At 55.7% G+C, this 21,136-nt stretch overlaps 1 protein-coding gene across 3 annotated transcripts in view; it reads right to left on the bottom strand.

Annotated features, from left to right (window-relative positions):
• Nucleotides 1-4,561: 4,561 nt before the first annotated feature.
• CPT1A (carnitine palmitoyltransferase 1A) overlaps nt 4,562-21,136 on the bottom strand; it is a 74,334-nt gene continuing 57,759 nt past the window's right edge. For all 3 annotated transcript variants that reach the window (XM_029059811.2, XM_029059812.2, XM_029059813.2), the window contains exons 12-19: nt 20,863-20,968; nt 17,422-17,538; nt 16,509-16,673; nt 14,007-14,141; nt 12,070-12,222; nt 11,343-11,456; nt 7,823-7,915; nt 4,562-6,594 (exon numbers count right to left, since the gene is read on the bottom strand). In XM_029059811.2, coding sequence (XP_028915644.1) covers nt 6,508-6,594; nt 7,823-7,915; nt 11,343-11,456; nt 12,070-12,222; nt 14,007-14,141; nt 16,509-16,673; nt 17,422-17,538; nt 20,863-20,968 — 970 coding nt within the window. In that variant the 3' untranslated portion in view covers nt 4,562-6,507. The remainder of the gene's footprint in view (nt 6,595-7,822; nt 7,916-11,342; nt 11,457-12,069; nt 12,223-14,006; nt 14,142-16,508; nt 16,674-17,421; nt 17,539-20,862; nt 20,969-21,136) is intronic.

The following is a 21,136-nucleotide window of genomic DNA, read 5'->3' on the forward strand; positions in this document are numbered from 1 at the left end:
TCGGGGCCGTGGCCCCTCCGAGACTTGGGCAGCAGGTGCCCTGCGAGTGCTGGGAGCAGCACTCCACTGACAAACACGTGCCCAGTAAACCCCATCTCAAGCCAATGTCAGGGCTGCAGTCACAGGACTCGGCCCTGGCACTCCCACAGTCAGACCCCCCCAATGCCTTTGCCCACCGTGAACTGTTCGGGCCTGTCCCACGTTTTGGCCTCGGTCACATCAGGGCTTCCACATTCTTCCATCATGGTCCGTCTCATCGCTTCTCACCTCCAGCTCTTTCATTCATTCGTTCTATAGTATTTATTGAGCACTTACTATGTTCATTCATTCATTCAATAGTATTTATTGAGCGCTTACTATGTGCAGAGCACTGTACTAAGCGCTTGGGATGAACAAGTCGGCAACAGATAGAGACGGTCCCTGCCATTTGACGGGCTTACAGTCTAATCGGGGAAGACGGACAGACAAGAACAATGGCACTAAACAGCATCAAGGGGAAGAACATCTCGTAAAAACAATGGCAACTAGATAGAATCAAGGCGATGTACAATTCATTAACAAAATAAATAGGGTAACGAAAATATATACAGTTGAGCGGACGAGTACAGTGCTGTGGGGATGGGAAGGGAGAGGTGGAGGAGCAGAGGGAAAAGGGGAAAATGAGGCCTTAGCTGCGGAGAGGTAAAGGGGGGATGGCAGAGGGAGTAAAGGGGGATGAGGAGCTCAGTCTGGGAACGCCTCTTGGAGGAGGTGAGTTTTAAGTAGGGTTTTGAAGAGGGAAAGAGAATCGGTTTGGCGGAGGTGAGGAGGGAGGGCGTTCCAGGACCGCGGGAGGACGTGACCCAGGGGTCGACGGCGGGATAGGCGAGACCGAGGGACGGTGAGGAGGTGGGCGGCAGAGGAGCGGAGCGTGCGGGGTGGGCGGTAGAAAGAGAGAAGGGAGGAGAGGTAGGAAGGGGCAAGGTGACGGAGAGCCTTGAAGCCTAGAGTGAGGAGTTTTTGTTTGGAGCGGAGGTCGATAGGCAACCACTGGAGTTGTTTAAGAAGGGGAGTGACATGCCCAGATCGTTTCTGCAGGAAGATGAGCCGGGCAGCGGAGTGAAGAATAGACTGGAGTGGGGCGAGAGAGGAGGAAGGGAGGTCAGAGAGAAGGCTGACACAGTAGTCTAGCCGGGATATAACGAGAGCCTGTAACAGTAAGGTAGCCGTTTGGGTGGAGAGGAAAGGGCGGATCTTGGCGATATCGTAGAGGTGAAACCAGCAGGTCTCGGTAACGGATAGGATGTGTGGGGTGAACGAGAGGGACGAGTCAAGGATGACACCGAGATGGCGGGCCTGCGGGACGGGAAGGATGGTCGTGCCATCCACGGTGATAGAGAAGTCTGGGAGAGGACCAGGTTTGGGAGGGAAGATGAGGAGCTCAGTCTCGCTCATGTTGAGTTTTAGGTGGCGGGCCGACATCCAGGTGGAGACGTCCCGGAGGCGGGAGGAGATGCGAGCCTGAAGGGAGGGGGAGAGGACAGGGGCGGAGATGTAGATCTGCGTGTCATCTGCGTAGAGATGGTAGTCAAAGCCGTGAGAGCGGATGAGTTCACCGAGGGAGTGAGTGTAAATGGAGAACAGAAGAGGGCCAAGAACTGACCCTTGAGGAACTCCAACAGTTAAAGGATGGGAGGGGGAGGAGGCTCCAGCGTAGGAGACCGAGAATGATCGGCCAGAGAGGTAAGAGGAGAACCAGGAGAGGACAGAGTCCGTGAAGCCAAGGTGAGATAAGGTATGGAGGAGGAGGGGATGGTCGACAGTGTCAAAGGCAGCAGAGAGGTCAAGGAGGATCAGAATGGAGTAGGAGCCATTGGATTTGGCAAGAAGGAGGTCATGGGTGACCTTAGAGAGAGCAGTCTCGGTAGAGTGGTATGTGCAGAGCACTGTACTAAGCGCTTGGAATGTACAATTCGGCAACAGATAGAGACGATCCCTGCCCAATGACAGGCTCACAGTCTAATGTGGGGAGACAGACAGCAAGCAAAACAGAACAAAACAAAAACAAGACAACATTATCACGATAAATAGAATCAAGGGGATGTACACCTCATTAACAAAATAAATAGGGCAATAATATATACAAATGAGCACAGTGCTGAGGGGAGGGGAAGGAGGAGGGGGAGGAGCAGAGGGGGGTGGGGGGGAGCAGAGGGAAAGGGGGCTCAGCTGAGGAGAGGGGAAGGGGGAAGGCGGAGGAGCAGAGGGTGGAGGGGGAGGAGAGGGAAAAGGGGGAGCTCAGTCTGGGAAGGCCTCTTGGAGGAGGTGAGCTCTCAGTAGGGCTTTGAAGAGGGAAAGAGTTTGGCAGACGTGAGGAGGGAGGGCGTTCCAGGACAGCGGTAGGATGTGGGCCAGGGGTCAACGGCAGGATAGGCATGAATGGGGGACAGCGAGGAGGTGAGTGGCAGAGGAGCAGAGCGTACGGGCTGGGCAGTAGAAAGAGAGAAGGGAAGTGAGGTAGGAGGGGGCAAGGTGATGGAGAGCTTTGAAGCCAAGAGTGAGGAGTTTTTGTTTTGTGTGGAGGTTGATAGGCAACCACTGGAGGTTTTTAAGGAAGGGAGTGACGTGCCCAGAACGTTTCTGTAGGAAGATGATCCGGGCAGCAGAATGAATAGACTAGAGTGGGGAGAGACAGGAGGGAGTTCAGAGAGAAGGCTGACACAATAATCCAGTGGCGATATTATGAGAGCTTGTACCAGCATGATAGCCATTTGGATGGAGAGGCAAGGGTGGATTTTGGCGATATTGTAAAGGTGGATTGGATATGTGGGGTGAATGAGAGAGTGAAGTCAAGCAGGGCACCAAGGTTGTGGGCCTGTGAGACAGGAAGGATGGTTGTGCTGTCCACTGTAACAGAGAAGTCAGGGAGAGGACAGAGTTTGGGAGGAAGGAGCTCAGTTTTGGACATGTTGAGTTTTAGGTGGCAGGCAGACATCCAGGTACAGACGTCCTGAAGGCAGGAGGAGATACGAGCCTGAAAGGAGGAGGAGAGAATGGGGAGATGTAGATTTGGGTGTCATCTGCATAGAGATGATAGTTGATAGTGGGAGCGAATGAGTTCACCAAGGGAGTGAGTATAGGTGGAGAACAGAAGAGGGCCAATGCCCTTTCTCTTTTCCTCACCTCCTCCAATCTGTCCGACCTGGCCCTCACTCCCTTCCCCTCCCCCCTCCTCTAAGACTTCTCCCTGGGCCCGGGGCCCTATTCCTCTGATCTCCCCACAGGGTCTTCCCCTCCCCTGCCACCTGTGCCCAACCATCTCCCCTTCTCTCCTCTGGGTCCCGGTGTGGTGTCAAGTGGCAGTGGGCAGGTCCTCATGAGGGGGGCCCAGGTCGGGGAGTCGATAGACTGGGGCTCTAGTTCTGGCTCTGGCCCGGCAGCGTGGCTCAGTGGAAAGAGCATGGGCTTTGGAGTCAGGGCTCATGAGTTCGAATCCCAGCTCTGCCACTTGTCGGCTGTGTGACTGTGGGCAAGTCACTTAATTCTCTGGGCCTCAGTTCCCTCATCTGTAAAATGGGGATTAAGACTGTGAGCCCCACGTGGGACAACCTGATTCCCCTATGTCTACCCCAGCGCTTAGAACAGTGCTCGGCACATAGTAAGCGCTTAACAAATACCAACATTATTACCCTAGTGAGCTTCAGTTTCCTTACCTGCAAAATGGGGAGAAGGGCCGCTTCCTCTTCCTGCTCCCAGGGATGAGAATAAAACGGGAAAACTCCAGGGAAACAAATCCAGAGAGTTGTGAATGAGAGAGCCAGCTGGGATTCAGAGAAACATTTGGGGAATCTTGCATTCCCCTCTTGTCGACTGTCCCCATCCTTTTTGTTTTTAAGATGGTATTTGTTATGCACTTACTCTGCATCATAGACTTTTCTAGGATGGCCTCTCCCCGCTTCCCTCCGCCACCCCCAAGTCTCTCCCGTTCTCCTCTTCTGCCCCCTCCCAGCTCTACAGCCCCCCAACTCAACTTCACTCCGAAACTCCACACCCCAACACTGCTCTCCTGACTTGGGATCCCCTCCCTCCTCACACCAGACCAATCCCAGCTGTCCCCACCTTTATCGCCCTCCTGAAATCCAGCCTCCTCCTCCAACAAGCTTTCCCCCAATTAATTCCCCCGCCACTACCCCCCCCCCCCGAGTCATAGCATCCCTTCCACCATTCCCACATACTCGGAACTCTCCCTCCTCTTGTCCAGTTCCCCGCCTAATGCCTCTGGTGACCCCGCTGGCTCCGTGAGCTCTCCCTCCCTTGCCCAGAACTGCCCAGGGTCCCTGAGCCACAGGTGAAGCGCCAAGTCTCTCCTGATGCTCCAAGCCCAGGGATGCCACAGTCCGGTGACCCCGGGCCCTGCTGTGGTGGTGGGTTCCAGAGTGGGCCAGACCGGACCAGACCACTCCCAAGGCAGCAGGGCTCGCTCACTCCCGCCCAGACGCCCGACTTGGACCGGGAACGATGGGCCTTGAATCAAAGTCCTCTCTCTGAAGGAAGCAAAATGAGCAGAATCACAGTCCTGGTGTGAAGAGGAAGGTTGACATTAATTTCTTTATTACTGAAAACTGACCTTCAGTTTGCATTTCCAAGATTTACATCCAAGAGTTTATTATATTTACATGCAATGGTCATTCCAAGCTCTCAGTGAATTCCAACTCCTAGCTCCAATAAGAACTTAGGATCCGTGCCAAATAAAAATTAAATACACAAGCACTCACTGCCCTTTGCAACATGTAAAATAAAAAAACTCTTCCTGTGCCAATTAGGTTGACATCCTTTGAAGAAAGGTGAGATTGCATTGATAGCTGCTCTGATTAATTACATCTGAAACCTGAGTCATTCATTCCCACAGCCTAGCGCCCGCCCCTCCCCACCCCCAGCTCCCCTGCGGGTGTAAGCCCCACCGCAGGGTTCCGCTTGCCCGGGCAGTCAGGTGGTCCGGTCAGGAGGCCGGAGGGCCAGCCCTCCCCTTCTGGTGGTTCCTTGGTTCCTCTTCGCTTCCCCGCTACTCGAGAGGCTTTTTTAGAGAGAAATAATCATCCGATGCCTCCCGCGGGGGCCCCGGGAGGCCAGTGGGTCCCCCAAATCGGCGGGGGTCTCAGGCCCAATCCCTAGCCAGGGTTACATAGGTAGTTGGGACTCTGAAACCAACCGAGCTTGCCAGACTGGAGCCAAATGCCCCAAGACTGCAGCCGCTTCTGGTTGATCAACTTGTCCCCGGGGCGAGGCTGAGGGAGAGTCTGGGCTCAGCCAGCACGTGCTCCCTCACCCCCTTAGGTCCTCTCAGGGACATCACCCCATCCTGGCCCTGCCCCGCTCCACCATGCCCACCTTGATGATTCCTTATTTTCTCCATACCACGCCACAAAGCCCCGGGCCGGGGATTTTTTTCTCTCCCCAGTGGGACCCTGCAGGTCAAGGCCCTGACAAGTGTCCACGACTGTCCGGACCCACTCCGAGGACATTTTTTTCGCTGTCTCCCCCGCCTTCCGCCCTCCTCCACCCCCACCCCGCCCCTGGTTTGAGCTTGGCCCACGACCCGAGGCCCCAGAGGAGTGGTCATCAGCGTGCCCAACAGGCACCAGTGGTCCTCTGCAGCCCCGACCCGGGTGACTGGTCCCACCGGGACAAAGCATGACGGGCCGGTAAACGCTCAGGAAACTGAGCACAAAATCACGGGGGTGCGGCCTTCCGGAGAAGCGGTGATCGGAAGTGATCGGCGACCTCCGACGCTTGGCAACACCCCCCCACTCCACCGGGACCGTTCTTGCTTTATGGTGCTGGGTCACCCACACAGGCCCCGTCCATTCCCGTGGAAACCACACCTCGGCTAGGTCGCACCCCCTTTCACAGAGGGCAGAGACGGGTCTCCGGGCCGCTCATTCCCAGAGCGCGGCTCTGCCGCCTGGGCCATGCCCAGGCCGACGCTGGCTCCACGCTCACCTTGTCAACGGAAAGAAATGAAGTTTGTTTAGAAAAGGAAAACTTTACACAGACTGCTCGATAAAAATGCCCGTTAAGTACCAGGTATACAGTCGCCACTGGAGAAATACACTGCATGATGTTCTGCTCCCAACATACAGGTAGTCAAAACTCCTCTGTTTACACTTGGTTAAATGGAATACTAGTCATGATCCCTTCATTTATTAAATACAAGCGGACTCAGTGATTTTAGCATAAAAATGATCAGAAAGTCATGAAATTAAGACAGACCTAGAAAATGCAAAACTGCACATTTTCACACGCGGCTATTGTACTGTGCGCTCTAAAAAGGGACGACGGATCCTCTGTGGAAATGGAATCCTTCTGATCAAAGCCCCCAAAAAAGAAAGTCTGACTCTTGGTGAGGGGTGGGTGGAAGGGAGAAAGGGAAGGAGGGAGGGAGGGACGGAGCGATCAGACGGCCATCTTTGTTTGGGTTTATCAGAAGAGTTCCCATCCCGGGCCTCCGCGGCCCCCGGACTCCCCGAATTACTTTTTGGCGTTTCGACTGAGGTTGAAAAGAGTGATGATGTCAATCATTGCTTGCTTGATGTGTTTTCCAAATCGATGAGAATCCTTGGAATTGGAAAAACGGATACAAATGAGATACGGAGGCTGGGAGTGCTTGCCACATCGTCGGAGCTGCGTCTACCAAACCTTTACTCAGGCCCGCTCCACCACTGAGATTTCTTTCTGAACCGTCCCCGGCAGGCTTGAGCCCGCATTAGGACAGGAGAGCCGCCCCGGGGCCAGTGCCCGGTGGGACTGAGCATCCCAGGTCCCAGATGAGTGCGGGCAGCTGGCCCTGTCCTTCATGCTGCTCTGCATCCTGCAGCCAAGGGTGACAAAGAGCACCCACCCTGTGGGGCTCCAAGTATTCATTCATTCATTAGTACTTATTGAGCGCTTACTATGTGCACAGCACTGTACTAAGCGCTTGGAATGTACAATTTGGCAACAGATAGAGACAATCCCTGCCCAATGACGGGCTCACAGTCTAATCGGGGGAGACGGACAACAGAGCAAAATAGACAAAACAAAAACACAACATTATCACGATAAATAGAATCAAGGGGATGTACATCTCATTAACAAAATAAATAGGGCAATAAATAATATATACAAATGAGCACAGTGCTGAGGGGAAGGGGGAAGGGGGAGGAGCAGAGGGTGGAGGGGTAGCAGAGGTAAAAGGGGGGGGCTCAGTCTGGGAAGGCCTCTTGGAAGAGGTGAGCTCTCAGTAGGGCTTTGAAGAGGGGAAGAGGGAGGGCATTCCAGGACAGTGGTATGAGAAGGAGAGGAAGGAGGGGAAGTAGGAGGAGGAAGGTGAGGCAAACCAGACGATGCCAGGTCCAAGTGCCCTGAAGGCAGTCAGTGGATTCAACTGCTGAACTGCTTCTGACGGGATGGCATTGGGCCCCTGGAGGCCTAGTATCTCGGCAGGAGCTGAAGGGTCAGCAGGTACTAGTGATGCCTGCCCAACTCCTCCCCATCCGGTTCACAAGGCAGCCCCTCCAGGAAACACCAGTCTCTGGCATGACTGCCAAGCCCCGGAAGGGGAGGTGGGAAGGGGCACCCGCACTCCTAACCACCGATCCCAGCCTCTGTGAGATTACTAGGGGTGGGAGGATGGGTGAAAGAGAAAGCAAGAGGAGCTTAGAGGAAGAGGACGAGGAGGAGGAGGAGAAAGGAGCGGCCCAGGATGGAGAAGCGGGGAACCGGCCATTTCCCTATAAAAGCTGAGGCGCCGTGGGTCCCGCGCCTGGGTGGACGGGGCAGCCGGGACCGAGGCCACTTCGCTTACCGTCTCGGGGCTGGAGAACTTGGACGAGACATGGAAGTTGATAAGCTTCTCTCCCACGATGATGTATGACACCCCATAGCCATCGTCGGCCACCTGGGGAGACGGACAGGGAAAAGCCCCCGGTCACCGCCAAGGCGACGACCAAAACCGCCCTTCCCTCTGCCCAGTCACCAACAGGTCTCGGGGCCGGCCTTGGCCACTGGGCACCCGGCATAGCGATACCGTTGCCAGCCAGCACCCGGCACAACAGAGAGGAAAACTCAGCTTCAGAAAGCACTGCATCCCAGCCAAAAACTGGGAGTCCATCGCCGGGGATATACCTGCCCGGCCCGGCCTGCCACACAGCTGCGAGGAAAGGGGCAGTTCTTTAGGAGCAGAAACTTTCATTCATTCATTCAATCGTATTTATTGAACGCTTACTGTGTGCCGAGCACTGTACTAAACGCTTGGAATGTACAATTTGGCAACAGATAGAGACAATCCCTGCCCAACCACGGGCTCACAGTCTAAAAGTGGGAGACAGATAGCAAAACAAAACAGGTAGTCAGGTATCAATTCCATCAAAATAAACAGAATCTGAGATATATACACATCGTTAATAAAATAAAGAGTAGTAAATAATATATACAAATATACACAAGTGCTGTGGGGAGGGGAAAGGGGTAGAGCAGAGGGAGGGAGTAGGGGAAATAGGGAGGAGAGGAGGGGCAGAGGGAAAGGGAGGACTCAGTCTGGGAAGGCATCCTGGAGGAGGTGAGCTCTCAGTAGCGCTTTGAAGAGGGGACAAGAGTTAGTTTGGTGGAAGTAAGGAGGGAGGGCATTCCAGGCCAGATGTAGGACGTGGGCCAGGGGTTGAAGGCAGGACAGGCATGAATGAGGCACAGTGAGGAGGTTAGTGGCAGCAGAGAAGAGTGTGCGGGCTGGGATGGAGAAGGAGAGAAGGGACGTGAAGTAGGAGGGGGCAAGGAGATGGACAGCTTGGAAACCAAGAGTGAGGAGCTTTTGCTTCATGCGAAGGGTGATGGGTGATGGAGATTTTTGAGGAGTGGGGCGATATGCCCAGAGCGTCACCCAACTAATAATCCAGGTAATAATAATAATGATAACGCTGGCATTTGTTAAGTGCTTACTATGTGCCAAGCACTGTTCTAAGCTCCAGGGTAAATACAAGAGAAGCAGCGTGGCTCAGTGGCAAGAGCCGGGCTTGGGAGTCAGAGGTCATGAGTTCGAATCCAGGCTCCGCCGTTTGCCAGCTGTGTGACTTTAGGCAAGTCGCTTAACTTCTCTGTGCCTCAGTTACCTCATCTGTAAAATGGGGATTAAAACTGTGAGCCCCACGTGGGACGACCTGATCACCTTGTATCCCCCCAGCACTTAGAACAGTGCTCAGCACATAGTAAGCGCTTAACAAATACCAACATTATTATTATTATTATTATTATTATTACAAGGTAATCAAGTTGTCCACGTAGGACTCGCAGTCTTCATCCCCATTTTACAGATGAGGTACCTGAGGCACAGAAGTTAAGTGACTTGCCCAAGGTCACGCAGTTGACAAGAGGCAGAGCCAAGATTAATAATAATAATGTTGGTATTTGTTTAAGTGCTTACTATGTGCCAAGCACTGTTCTAAGCACTGGAGTAGATAAGAGGTAATCAGGTTGTCCCACGTAGGGCTCAGAGTCTTCATCCCCCTTTTGCAGATGAGGGAACTGAGGCCCAGAGAAGTGAAGTGACTTGCCCAAGGTCACACAGTTGACAATTGGCAGAGCCGGGATTAGAACCCACGACCTCTGACTCCCAAGTCCGGGCTCTTTCCACTGAGCCATGCTGCTTCTCAAATAATAATATTAATGACGATGGAAATTGTTAAGCACTTACTAGGTGCAGAGCACTGTTTTAAGCGCTGGGGTAGATACAGGGTAATCAGGTTGTCCCACGTGTGGCTCACAGTCTTAAACCCCATTTTACAGATGAGGTCACAGAGGCACCAAGAAGTGAAGTGATTTGTCCAAGGTCACACAGCTGACAAGTGGCGAAGCAGGATTCGAACGCACGACCTCTGACTCCCAAACCCAAGCTCTTTCCACTCTGCCACGCTGCTTCCAATGTGAAGTGAAGCGGCATGAAGTGAAAACTGAGGCGGGAAGAGACAGGAGGATGGGAGATCAGAGAGGAGGCTGATGCGGTAATCCAGTCGGGATGTTGTGAGATTGTACCAGCAAGGTAGCGGTTTGGATGGAGAAGAAAGGGCGGATCTTGGCGATGTTGTGGAGGGGAGACCGGCAGGTTTTGGTGACGGATTGGATGTGTGAGCTGAATGAGAGAGCGGAGTCAAGGATGACACCAAGGTTGCGGGCTCATGAGGCGGGAAGGATGGTCGTGCCGTCTGCAGCGGAGGGATAGTCAGGGAGAAGTCAGGGTTGGGGAGGGAAGATAAGGAGCTCAGTCTTGGACATGTTGTTTTAGGTGGTGGGCGGACATCCAGGTGGAGATGTCCTGAAACTTTGAAAGGAAGTCACGAAGTCAGTCAGTCAGTCACATTTATTGAGTGCTTACCATATGCAGAACACCGTACTAAGTGCTTGGGAGACTACGGTCTAACAATAAACAGACACATTCCCTGCCCACAACTTACAGTCTACAGTCTACACCCCCCACTAGTTCCAGTCTCTCCCCGAAGAAATCCCAGCAGGCATCAGTTCAGGGGCCTTAACTTTTGGGAACTCAGATTTATTGAGTATTTAATGAGCTCTTACCCTGGGCAGAGTGCCGGCCTCTGCGCTAGGGAGAGTTCAAGAGTTAGCGGGCACGTTCTCTACCCGCTTCCTTAAGTGCTTAACAAGTACTATAATTCAACAATTAAATGCACAAGTACCATAATTCTGGGACGAGAGACAAGGAGGCAAATGTAAAAATGTAAAAAGAGTACCAGGTATTGCAAGTAAACACGATGGCCGGGGACTCTGTGTGTGTATTTGTGTGTGTGTATGTGTGTGCGCGCGCATATGCCCTCCCAGTGCAGTGGGGGCCATGGGCCTGGCATTAACCGGCTCAGTCCCCCCGGCACCCAAGGGTGGTGAACTTCACCATCAGTGGTGATTGTGAGCACGGCGGGCGCACAACTCCAGCTGCGGCTGGAAGTCTTCCCCGCAGTGGCAGGGGGGGCCCGCGTTTCCTATTTGGTCTCAGGGTGTCGGCCCAGAGCAGTTGGGCTCATTTCTCTCACCTCAACCCGCAGCTGGGGGAACAGCCCCGAGGGGCAGCCGGCCCTCCTTCTGCTCCGGGGAGAGGCCTCCCCAACTCTCTCCTCTTCCGGGGCCGCGGGCCAGCCCGGCTCTCCCAGCTCCTGCATTCACCTGGAAAGCTCCAACCCCTCCCCCGGGGCCCAGGCGAGGACAACTCTGTAGTGGTGACAACCCCATTTCCCCAGGCACCTGTGCCAAACCATCTCCCCCCTCCTCCTCCTCCTTCTCCTCTTCCTCCTCCTCCACTCAGGAGAGGTGCCGCTCAAACTTACCGGTCCGAAGCCCCCGCCACTGGACACATACTCAGGGTGTTTCTCCAGATCGAACAGCTCCACCTGCTGCTGGGGTGTCTGGCTCGTCGACAGCCTCCACGGTTCAGACAGAACCTGGGAGGGAAAACAGAAGCTAAATCGGTCTCGCCCTGCTGCTGGGAGGCCGGGAGCCTTTCCCTTGGGGGAAAGCGGCCCCGGGGGCAGGACCGGGATCTTTTCTCATCAGGTGGAGTCAGGTCTTTCCCTGTTCTGGCTTTCGCTGGAGCGCCCCTCTCCTCCCTCTGGCTGCTCGGGTGTGGGTCAGAGAGGGCAACTCCCTGGGTGCAATCTGATCACAGGCCGGTCCGGGGCCTCCCTCTTGGCCCTGGGGGCATGACCGGTCCGGCTCGCAGCAGGGATTCGACTTCCTTCCTGACCATCAGCATGACCCGCTGCTGAGGCCAAAGGGTTGTTCTACCCCCGAGACCAGCCGTTGGGCAGACCCTGGCAGCCGTGCACTCTCAGCTTAGAAGGATGAGCCGGGAGGGGCAGAGGGAACCACCCCTATAGGGCAGAACCTTGGGGCTCAGAAGCGCCAGATGACAGAGAGTCTCCCAGAACTATTGGCTGGATCTGGGTCCCGGGCCGCGCTGACGGCCTCGCTGACCTCAGGGTCCATCTTCCCCTTCACTGACAAACCCAGATCGGGACGAGAGCATGGGCGGCGGTGACAGCGATGACGACGTACCTCCTTTAGAAAAGGAGACTCCACGGCCAGGTACTTGGAGACCACGTAGAGGCAGAAGAGATGGCGGTCGATGCCGGCGCCAGTCATAGCCAGGCGATAGGAAAGCTGGTGCTTTTCCGCTGCGAGCTTGAAGAGCTTCAGCTTCTTTTCCACCTTTGGAAAAGGAGATGCAAAGAAGGGGCGTTGGTCACGCCCAGGGCCAGGGCCAGGGTTGGGGAGTCGGTCATACACATCCAGGATTGGGGTGTATGTGGAGGGGTGGATACCAGCAGCATGGTTTAGTGGAAAGAGCATGAGTCAGAGGATATGGGTTCTAATCCTGGCTCCACCACTTATCTGCTGTGTGACCTTGGGCAAGCCACTTAACTTCTCTGGGCCTCAGTCATGTCATCTGTAAAGTTGGAAGTAAGACTGAGCATCCCATGTGGGACTACCTGATCACCTTGTATCTACTCCAGCACTAAGAACAGAACTTGGCACATAGAAAGCGCTTAACAAATACAGTAAAGTGTCCAGGGTAGGTCAGGAGGCCACGAGACAGACTTAGTGAGCAGACTGAGCAGACCTCTTGGGCACAGCGGTCCTCAAGAGGCCGCCCTTGGGGACGAAGCTAGCCTGCAGGGGCCATCCCAGCAAGGTCCCAGGGGGCACCCGCCCAGACCCTATGACCACCCAACCAATATCGCTGGATGCCGAGTCTTCTCACAGAGGCCTTCGAGCCACAGAGTTGCAGGCCAGAGAAACGTTGGACCTCGTGGGAGTAGCAAAAGAAGCGAACCACTGCAGTCCTGTCCCGCAGAGGTCCCCACTCCCCACCCCACCACCACCACCGACCTACATCCTCTTATCTTTCCCTGACGGACCCTTCTCTGTGAACTTTCACAGAATGGGAGGGGCTGGGGGGGTCAGGGCAGCAGGCCTGCATGGACCAGTTGCCCGGCAGCCCTTGGGCCACCTCCAGCAGCCTGCGAGCAGGAGAGGAGGAGTGAGAAATGGGTCTGGCTGGGAGTCCCTCCCAGGCTCTAACTGGGTCAATGGGGCCTAGGCTCCCAGCACCACAGAAGAGGACGATCTGGCCGGTGTCCAGCCTCCAGTAGGGAAGCAGAAGGCTTGGGGGAGGCCAACACCATGGGTGCAGTGGAAAGAGCTGGGCTCTGGGCATCAGGAGCCCTGGGTTCTGGTTCCAGGAGAACAGTAAGTGATTTTTTTTTCTGTGGTATCGGTTAAGTGCTTATATACGCCAGGCACCATGCTAAGTGCCATTTGGAAAGATACAAGCTAATTAGGTTGGACACAGTCCATATCCTATATAGGGCTGTCTTAATCTCCATTTTACAGATGAGTTCACTGAGGCACAGCGAAGTTAAGTGATCTACTTAAGGTCACAGAGCAGACAAGTGGCACATCTCCAAGTGAAGGACACCCTAGGGCTCAGCGGGAAGCTCGAGAACCAGCAGCTAATGTGGACCAATGACGTCTCCCACCACCGCCCAGCATACCTTTCTGGCCTGGGGTTCAGGTCTCTGGGGGTGGGGAAGACCCATCTTGCTTCTAGCTTTGCTTTTCGGGATCATCCCTACCAGCGGGGTCGGAACCCACCCTCTCCTTGTCTCAAATGGCCCTTGGTGCCCTTTGGACCCTGCCCACCCCAAGGTGGAGCCAGCCGGATCTTGGGCTCCCCACGGCCGCCTCCCTGCAGCTCGGTCAGCTCACAGCCCCTTTGGCAGGGATCATAATAATAACTGTGGTATTTTTTAAGCGCTTACTATGTGCCAGGCACCGTACCAAGTGCTGGGGTGGATACAAGCAAATCAGGTTGGAAAGGAAGAGGAAAGGAAGAGTTAATCAGTTGTCCTTTCAGAATGCCAGGATCCACAGACAGTGTGTTTCACCAGAGAAGACGCCGCGCAGGAGGGGCCCGCGGGCGGCCTGCTCACCGTCTGGGATGGGTCCGCCATGGCCTGCACGAAGGTGCAGGACTCGGTGGTGCAGGACCGCACGGTTTCCGTCCGGCCTTCCCTGAAGAGTCGCGTCATCGAGGCTTCGTATGTCAGGCAGAACTTGCCCATGTCCTGGAAGTGAAGGGAAACCGGAGCGGATCTCAGGGGTGCCCAGGGCGACGGGCCCAGCAGCAGAGGCCCCGACCAGCACACGGAAACCTGGCATGACCCCGCACCATCACCTGACCCTCACGCAGCCCAAGCCACACTTGGAGGTGGTGGGGGACGGAGAGAGACCCTGTGGGGGGGCCGGGGGGAGGGTGAAAAGAGCTTACCATCCCCCCAGCTCCCAGGCAAGGCAGGAGGGTGAAAAGAGCTTACCATCCTCCCAGCTCCCAGGTAAGGCACCTTGCCTGGGTGTACGGAGAGGACAGAGCCTGGCAGGGTGTGGGACCTCCTCGGCTGGGGCCACAGGGACCCCCGGAGACCCACGGCAGCTGCTGAGGTAAGAGACATGAGGCCCCGCGAACGGGAGGCTCCAACATCCCCAGGGTCAGTTCCCGTGGGAAGAGCCCCTGTGTGGCTTCCCCACCAGCTCACCATGGGGACAAATGTGCTACAAACTGGGCTTCATTGAACCCAGGAGCCTTGAAGCAGATAGACACGTTCTGGCACTTCCTGGGTATCGTGGCAGCTGGCTACACTTCCCCAGGCCTGGGACCCTTTTTTCCTAGATTTCCCCAGGACAAGGCCCTTTCCATCTAGATCCCTCCAGGGCTGGGCACCATTCTTGGACAGCCCCTGGCCCCCCAGCCCTCCCCTCCCGGGGACCATTCCCAGCCAGATCCCCTCCCCCAGAGTCAGGCACGCTGTTCCTGGCTGCCCCAATCTTCTTCTGGTGCCTGGGTTTTGCCCAACTCCAGATAGGAGCTCAGTGAGGGAGGAAGAGAAAGAGTGAGGTGGAACCAGAACACAGCCCAGGAAGCCCAAACTCAGGGGAAACGCCCAAACCGGCTATGCCGGAGAGGGATGTCCAAACGCAAAATCAACAAAATCCGTGGGCCTCTGCCCTCTGCTACTGCGGGCGCAGAGACAGAAAAGGGCAGAAACCCTAAGACCACTAGGGGGTGGGGCAGCCTGGGCCCCTCAGCTCCAGAGCGGGGCAGGTCGAGGCGACTAAGCCCCCATCTGGAGGGGGAGGACGGGGCGGGGAGGAGGGGGAGGAGAAGGAGGCCTTGAGTGGGATTTGAATTTCAGTTGCTTGTCTATGAGGGCTGTTTTCCGAGCGTATCCACTGGGGGCCCGGCCTCAGAAGGGGGGAAAGGAGCGGCTGCAGTTGGCCAGGAAATGGGCCCCACTTTATGGGGATCATGCCTGCCTTGGCTCAGGGATGGTTAGTGGATGCACCTGCCCCCCTCCCCCCGCTCCCCAAAGCTGCCATGCAATCCACTCGCCCCTCGGAGTCAGCGTAGGCCGGTGGGGAAGCGCGCAGCACACGGCAGCAGCAGAGCGGCTACACGGGAGGCTCTCTGACCTGCATCCGTGAGGAACCCCGCCCAGACCAGCACAGCCACAGGCCGATCTCCAGGTCCCGTCGGCCGCCGCCCACCCGTCTGCACGTGCGACTCGGAGGACACGGCGCTGGAGGCCGGGTACCGGGCCGAGGTTGGGCGGGCACCGACAGGGGCAGGCTTCGGGACTGGTCTCTGCCAATGGGCGCCTTAAACCAACACGGCTCTGCCTCTGGGGGCGGATGACGAAGAGGGAAGGGAATTCACCTGACACCCACGTGGGCGGCACCGTGGCTGGGGGGGAGACGTTCTGGGGTCGGGAGCAGATTATAATAGTAAGAAAATAATAATGATAATAATAGTGACTGTGGGATTTGATGAGTGCTTACTACATGCCAAGCATGCACTAGGTACTGGGGAAGACAAGAGGTAATCAAGTCCCACATGGGACTCCAGGTCTAAGTAGGAAGGAGAACAGGTAGTAAATCCTCATTTTGCAGAGTAGAGAACTGAGGTCCAGAGAAGTGAAGTGACTTCCCCAAGGTCACAGAGCAGGTAAATTGCAGAGCTGGGACAGAGAAGCAGCGTGGCTCAGTGGAAAGAGCACGGGCTTTGGAGTCAGGGCTCATGAGTTCGAATCTCAGCTCTGCCACTTGTCGGCTGTGTGACTGTGGGCAAGTCACTTAACTTCTCTGTGCCTCAGTTCCCTCATCTGTAAAATGGGTTTGAAGACTGTGAGCCCCACGTGGGACAACCTGATTCCCCTATGTCTACCCCAGCGGTTAGAACAGTGCTCAGCACATAGTAAGCGCTTAACAAATACAAATACCAATACCAACCCAGAGCCTCTAACACTCAGGCCCAAGCTATTTCTACTTGGTCCCGCTGAAGAGTAGTCGGGCGTCCCGCCCACCTGGCCGGCCACCCCCTCCCCAGCATCCCTTTGGGGGAGAGGTGTTGGTTGGGGGGGGCGGGAGTGGGGTCTGACCCTGTAATGAGCCAGCTGGAGGGCGAGCTGCACAAAGGCGTCGGGGCTGGTCCGGCTCTTCTTGATTAGCCCCTTCCCGAAATCCTCAAAGGGGAAGGAGTGGAAATCCACATCGTTGGCCAAGGTGGATGCCAAGTTCAGGGACTTCTCGATGACTTCTTGACACTGAAAAAGAAAACCGACTCTCAGGGAGAACCTGGAAACTGCCATCCCCCTCCACACCCTTTTCCCATCAGCTGCTGACCAGTGGGCCCCACCCTCTCCCCCTGGGGTCTGCTCGGGCCCGCGATTCCACGATCGGGAAGGCACTGCCTGGCCTCCAGGAAGGCAGCCTGAGGAGACCTCCCTCACCGAATCCTCAGTGCTCTGAATTCCAGGAGCAGCCAGAGACCACCCCCATCAAAACCACGAGGGGACAAAGCCGGGACCTGTGTTCAGCCTGAAGCAGCCAGGGTCCAACCCCATCGGAACTGCGAGAGGACGTCAGGAACTAGCGCTCAGGCTGGAGCAGCCAGGGACCACCCCCACCAGAATTGCGAGGGGACAATGCCAGGGAGCGGCCCTCGGACCGTGGGAGACACTTAGTAAATTCTATCCATCTACTGAGGTCATGTGAGGTGAAGACCGATAGCACACTGTATCACAACTAGTTTGTAGTGTACTCTCCCAAGCACTCAGTAAAGTGCCCTGCACACAGTATGAAAGTGATCCATAAAACCCCCTTATTGATTGACTGATATTGAGGGTTCATTTTGCAGAGGGATAGAGGTTCCCAGCCCTCTCCAGCTCTAGCCTGGGGTCTTTCTTCCCAGGGCTCTGAGCCAAGCTGCCTCCCTCAGACACCTCTTCTACAGACCCTTGCAGTGGCGAAGAGGCACGAGGAGGAGGCCACAGCTGCTCTGGGCCGACTTACCTCCTCAGGGATCTCCCACTGGAGCCTGGTGGGACCCGGGACGTTGGGGTTGATGTCCCCTTTACAGTGCCCGTCTTCGGCATAGCTCAGGTCGAAGCAGTCGGTAGCCAAAACGTACTAGGAAGAATGGATGAGATTGTGAGCCCCCCAGGGGACAGGGACCATGTCTAATTCCCACCTGTGTACTCTCTCCCAGCGCTCAGTCCAGTACTCTGCACACAGTAAGTGTCAAATAAATACTACTACGATGGCTACTGGGGGAGCCGCAGTTAACGTCCCTGGGAATCCCAGGCAGTCTACAGAGACCTTGGGGATCCAACCGCTTTCCATAACTTTTCTCTACTGACAGAGTGTGTGTACCCTGGGGGCGGAGGGGGAAGGATAGGGTGAGAACCGAACCAGGCACTGGGCGGACGGTGGCATTAGAGTAATAAGAGGTGGTTGGAGGAAAGCCACCTAATGGGGAAACGAGCAGCTGGCCGGACTGTGCCAGATTGAGCCGGTTGGGGCCAGTGGTGGAAGAAAGCCCCATACGGACAGACTAAGCCCAAGCCCAGGTCGGGCCCAAGACAGGCCTGGGTCATGCCTGAGAGTTCCTGCCATTCGGCGGTCAGGACGGGCATTCTTTTCTGAACCGCTGGTACCTCAGCAGGCCACAGTGCCTGTGGAAAGCTCTTTCCTGGGTCAGAGGGTGGGCTAGAAACGTTGCCTGTGGGAAGCAGGTGAGATGCCCGGTCCCACTCACTCAGGCCCAGGCGGAACCAACTCAACCTCAGTCTGATGCCCCTGTACTCTTTGGCCACGGGAACCTCCCAGGGCAAACAGCGGGCCGGAGCGGGGTCCAAGGTGGGCATCCGCAGCCCATTCCACTCAATGCTGACTGTCCTAACTTCTCTGTCCCAGAGCAGCAGGGTCAGCTGTCTGTCCTTCCATCCTTTCCTCCCTCCCCGGTTGCCAACTTCCCGGTGGAGCACTTGGACGTGCTCCCCGACACCCGCGGTTGTCAGGGTAGGGGGCGGGGTCCAGGATTCTCTCAGAATGGTCCAACGCCTACCCTGCAAATGGGGCACTGCCTGGCCGTGGCTGTCTCCTCTTTCCTCATCAGCCACTGGACTCCAAGTCACCATCGGGCACCTATTGTGCGTTTAGGCAAGTCCCAGTGTTCCGCCCTGCCCACCCACGGGAGGCTTCTGACCCAGCACGTGAAGGCAGGAGGGCACAGGTTCTTTCCATCCAGAGCTTGCTCAGCAGCCAAGGAAGTTGTCCTGGGTGAGCTCAGCTGGATCGACTTTGGCTCGTTTTCTGGCCCTCACGCTGATTCCAGCAGCGGAGGCAGCATTCATTCAATAGTATTTATTGAGCGCTTACTATGTGCAGAGCACTGTACTAAGCGCTTGGAATGAACAAGTCGGCAACAGATAGAGACAGTCCCTGCCGTATGACGGGCTTACAGTCTAATCGGGGGAGACGGACAGACAAGAACAATGGCAATAAATAGAGTCAAGGGGAAGAACATCTCGTAAAAACAATGGCAACTAAATAGAATCAAGGCGATGTACATTTCATTAACAAAATAAATAGGGTACTGGCTGCACCCCGCTGGTCACTGATGCACGGCACCGTGCCCGGCTGCAAGGGCAGAGGTGCCAGCGGGGGCGTCTGACTCGTGGGATCAGGCCTTTGAGTTCCGAGCCCATCTTTGGCCGGGGAGCCTTGATGGAATCACGAGAGATACACCTGCCTGCAAGGGCGGCCCTTCGAAGGCATTCTGGAAGCCAGAGGCCAGAGGCACCCCGGCTCTGGCATCCGATGGCCGCTGACCCCCTGGATCTCGGATCCAACGACCGGTGCAGGTATTTCTGCCCCCCAGGGCGGCACCACCGCCGGGCTGCCATCTGTCTTCTTTCTGCCCTAGGGTTTCCTCTCCATCCCCCAGTCCAGGCTGGCAGAATGGGAAGGGTTCCTGCCCTGGCTCTGCCAACACCCTCTGGCTCAGAGCACCTGGCCTTACACGACGGAAAGGCTGAGTCAGCTGGGGACTAGTTGACAGCTAGGATGTTGCGGGGCTACTTGTGTGTGGTCTCAAGCTCAACAGGCCTCAAGCCTCCCTTCCCTCCCTCCCTCTCCTTCTCCTCACTTTTCCAACCCAGTCGACGACACTGCCATCCTCCCATCTCACAAACCCAGAAACTTGGTGCTGTCCTTGACTCCTCCATCTATTTCAATCTCCATATTCAGCCTGCCACCATATCCTTTCAGTTTCTCCTCCACGACCTCTCTGGAATCCGCCCCATCCTCTCCTCCCAAAATGCCACCGTGCTGGTCCAAGCACTTGTCGAATCCCGACCACTGCATCAGTCTCCTCACTGGCCTCCTGGTCTCCAGCCTCTAACAAATACCATTTAACAATAATAATAATAATAATGTTGGTATTTAAGTGCTTACTATGTGCAGAGCACTGTTCTAAGTGCTGGGGTAGATACAAGGTAATCAGGTTGTCCCATGTGAGGCTCAGTCTTAATCCCCATTTTACAGATGAGGTCATAGGCACAGAGAAGTTAAGTGTCTTGCCCACAGTCACAAAGCTAACAGGTGGCAGAGCCGGGATTTGAACCCATGACCTCTGACTCTCAAGCCCATGTTCTTTCCACTGAGCCACACTGCTTCTCATTTTCTTCCAAGCAATATTCTGCACCCAACAGACACACCATCGGTTGATTGATTCAACTCAGTAAATGCAGATTCCCCAGTTTGATCCACTGGTGAGGCTGCAAGTTACATTTTAATGTTCAGAGTTTTGGGGCCCAGGAAACATTTTATGGTGGAGATTGCTCCTCTATCTCATCAGGGCCAATTTGGGCTGCCCGAGACATTTTCTGCTCGCCTTCATGTGCCTCAGAAAGCTCCAGGGCCTGCCCGTGCCTCTCTTGGCCACCAGCTTCTGAGGGACCACAGCAGGTCTGCCCTTCCTGTTTATCCACTCTTGTCCCACTACCCCCAGTTCTCCCACATCGTTCCTACTGATTTGCACCTCGTTCTCAGCTCTGTCGCCATCGGCCTCTTGCTCACGCCCTCCCTTCCACCTGGAAGGCCCTCCCGCTTCAAATCTGGTACACCGCTGCTCTCCCGGGGTTTAAAGCAGCCCCTCTGAGATGACATCTCTCCCCCAGTTCAGCTCGTCCCCACGCTCTATTCCCCCACTATGACCACTTTAGCCCTTCCATACTCGCAGTTGGTGGCAACACATGGCACTCTCATGATGCCCCCAGGGGAGGCACCCCGGGCTCAGAGCCACATCTGAAGCTGGGGGGACAGGCAGCGGCCCCTGGGGGCCACCTGTGCCGCGATCCCACGGCAGAGCCAGGACCGTCAGTGATTCCCAGAGAGCCAAGAAGGCTGTCTTGCTCCCTCCGGCCGAGGTCCGACGGCTCCCAGACTCACCTCCCACAGGTGCCCGACGATTGGGGCGTCGGCCCAAGCGTGTTCCGTGTTCAGGCCCATTTTACCATTTTTGAAAACAACAAATGTGAACGTTTTGTCAAACCACCTACAGTGGAAGTCAGCCAAAGGGGGAAGAGAGCAGGAGGGGGAAGAGGAGAAAGAAAACAAACAAAAAAAATGTGATGCTTTTACAAACAGCACAGTGACTTTTCAATTGATTAACCGGTGAGCTTCTCCATCGCCTCCCAGTTAGGCACCCCGCCCCACAATGGGA

The sequence above is a fragment of the Ornithorhynchus anatinus genome, chromosome 3, assembly GCF_004115215.2.
Source record: "Ornithorhynchus anatinus isolate Pmale09 chromosome 3, mOrnAna1.pri.v4, whole genome shotgun sequence".
NCBI classification, from domain to species: Eukaryota; Metazoa; Chordata; class Mammalia; order Monotremata; family Ornithorhynchidae; genus Ornithorhynchus; species Ornithorhynchus anatinus.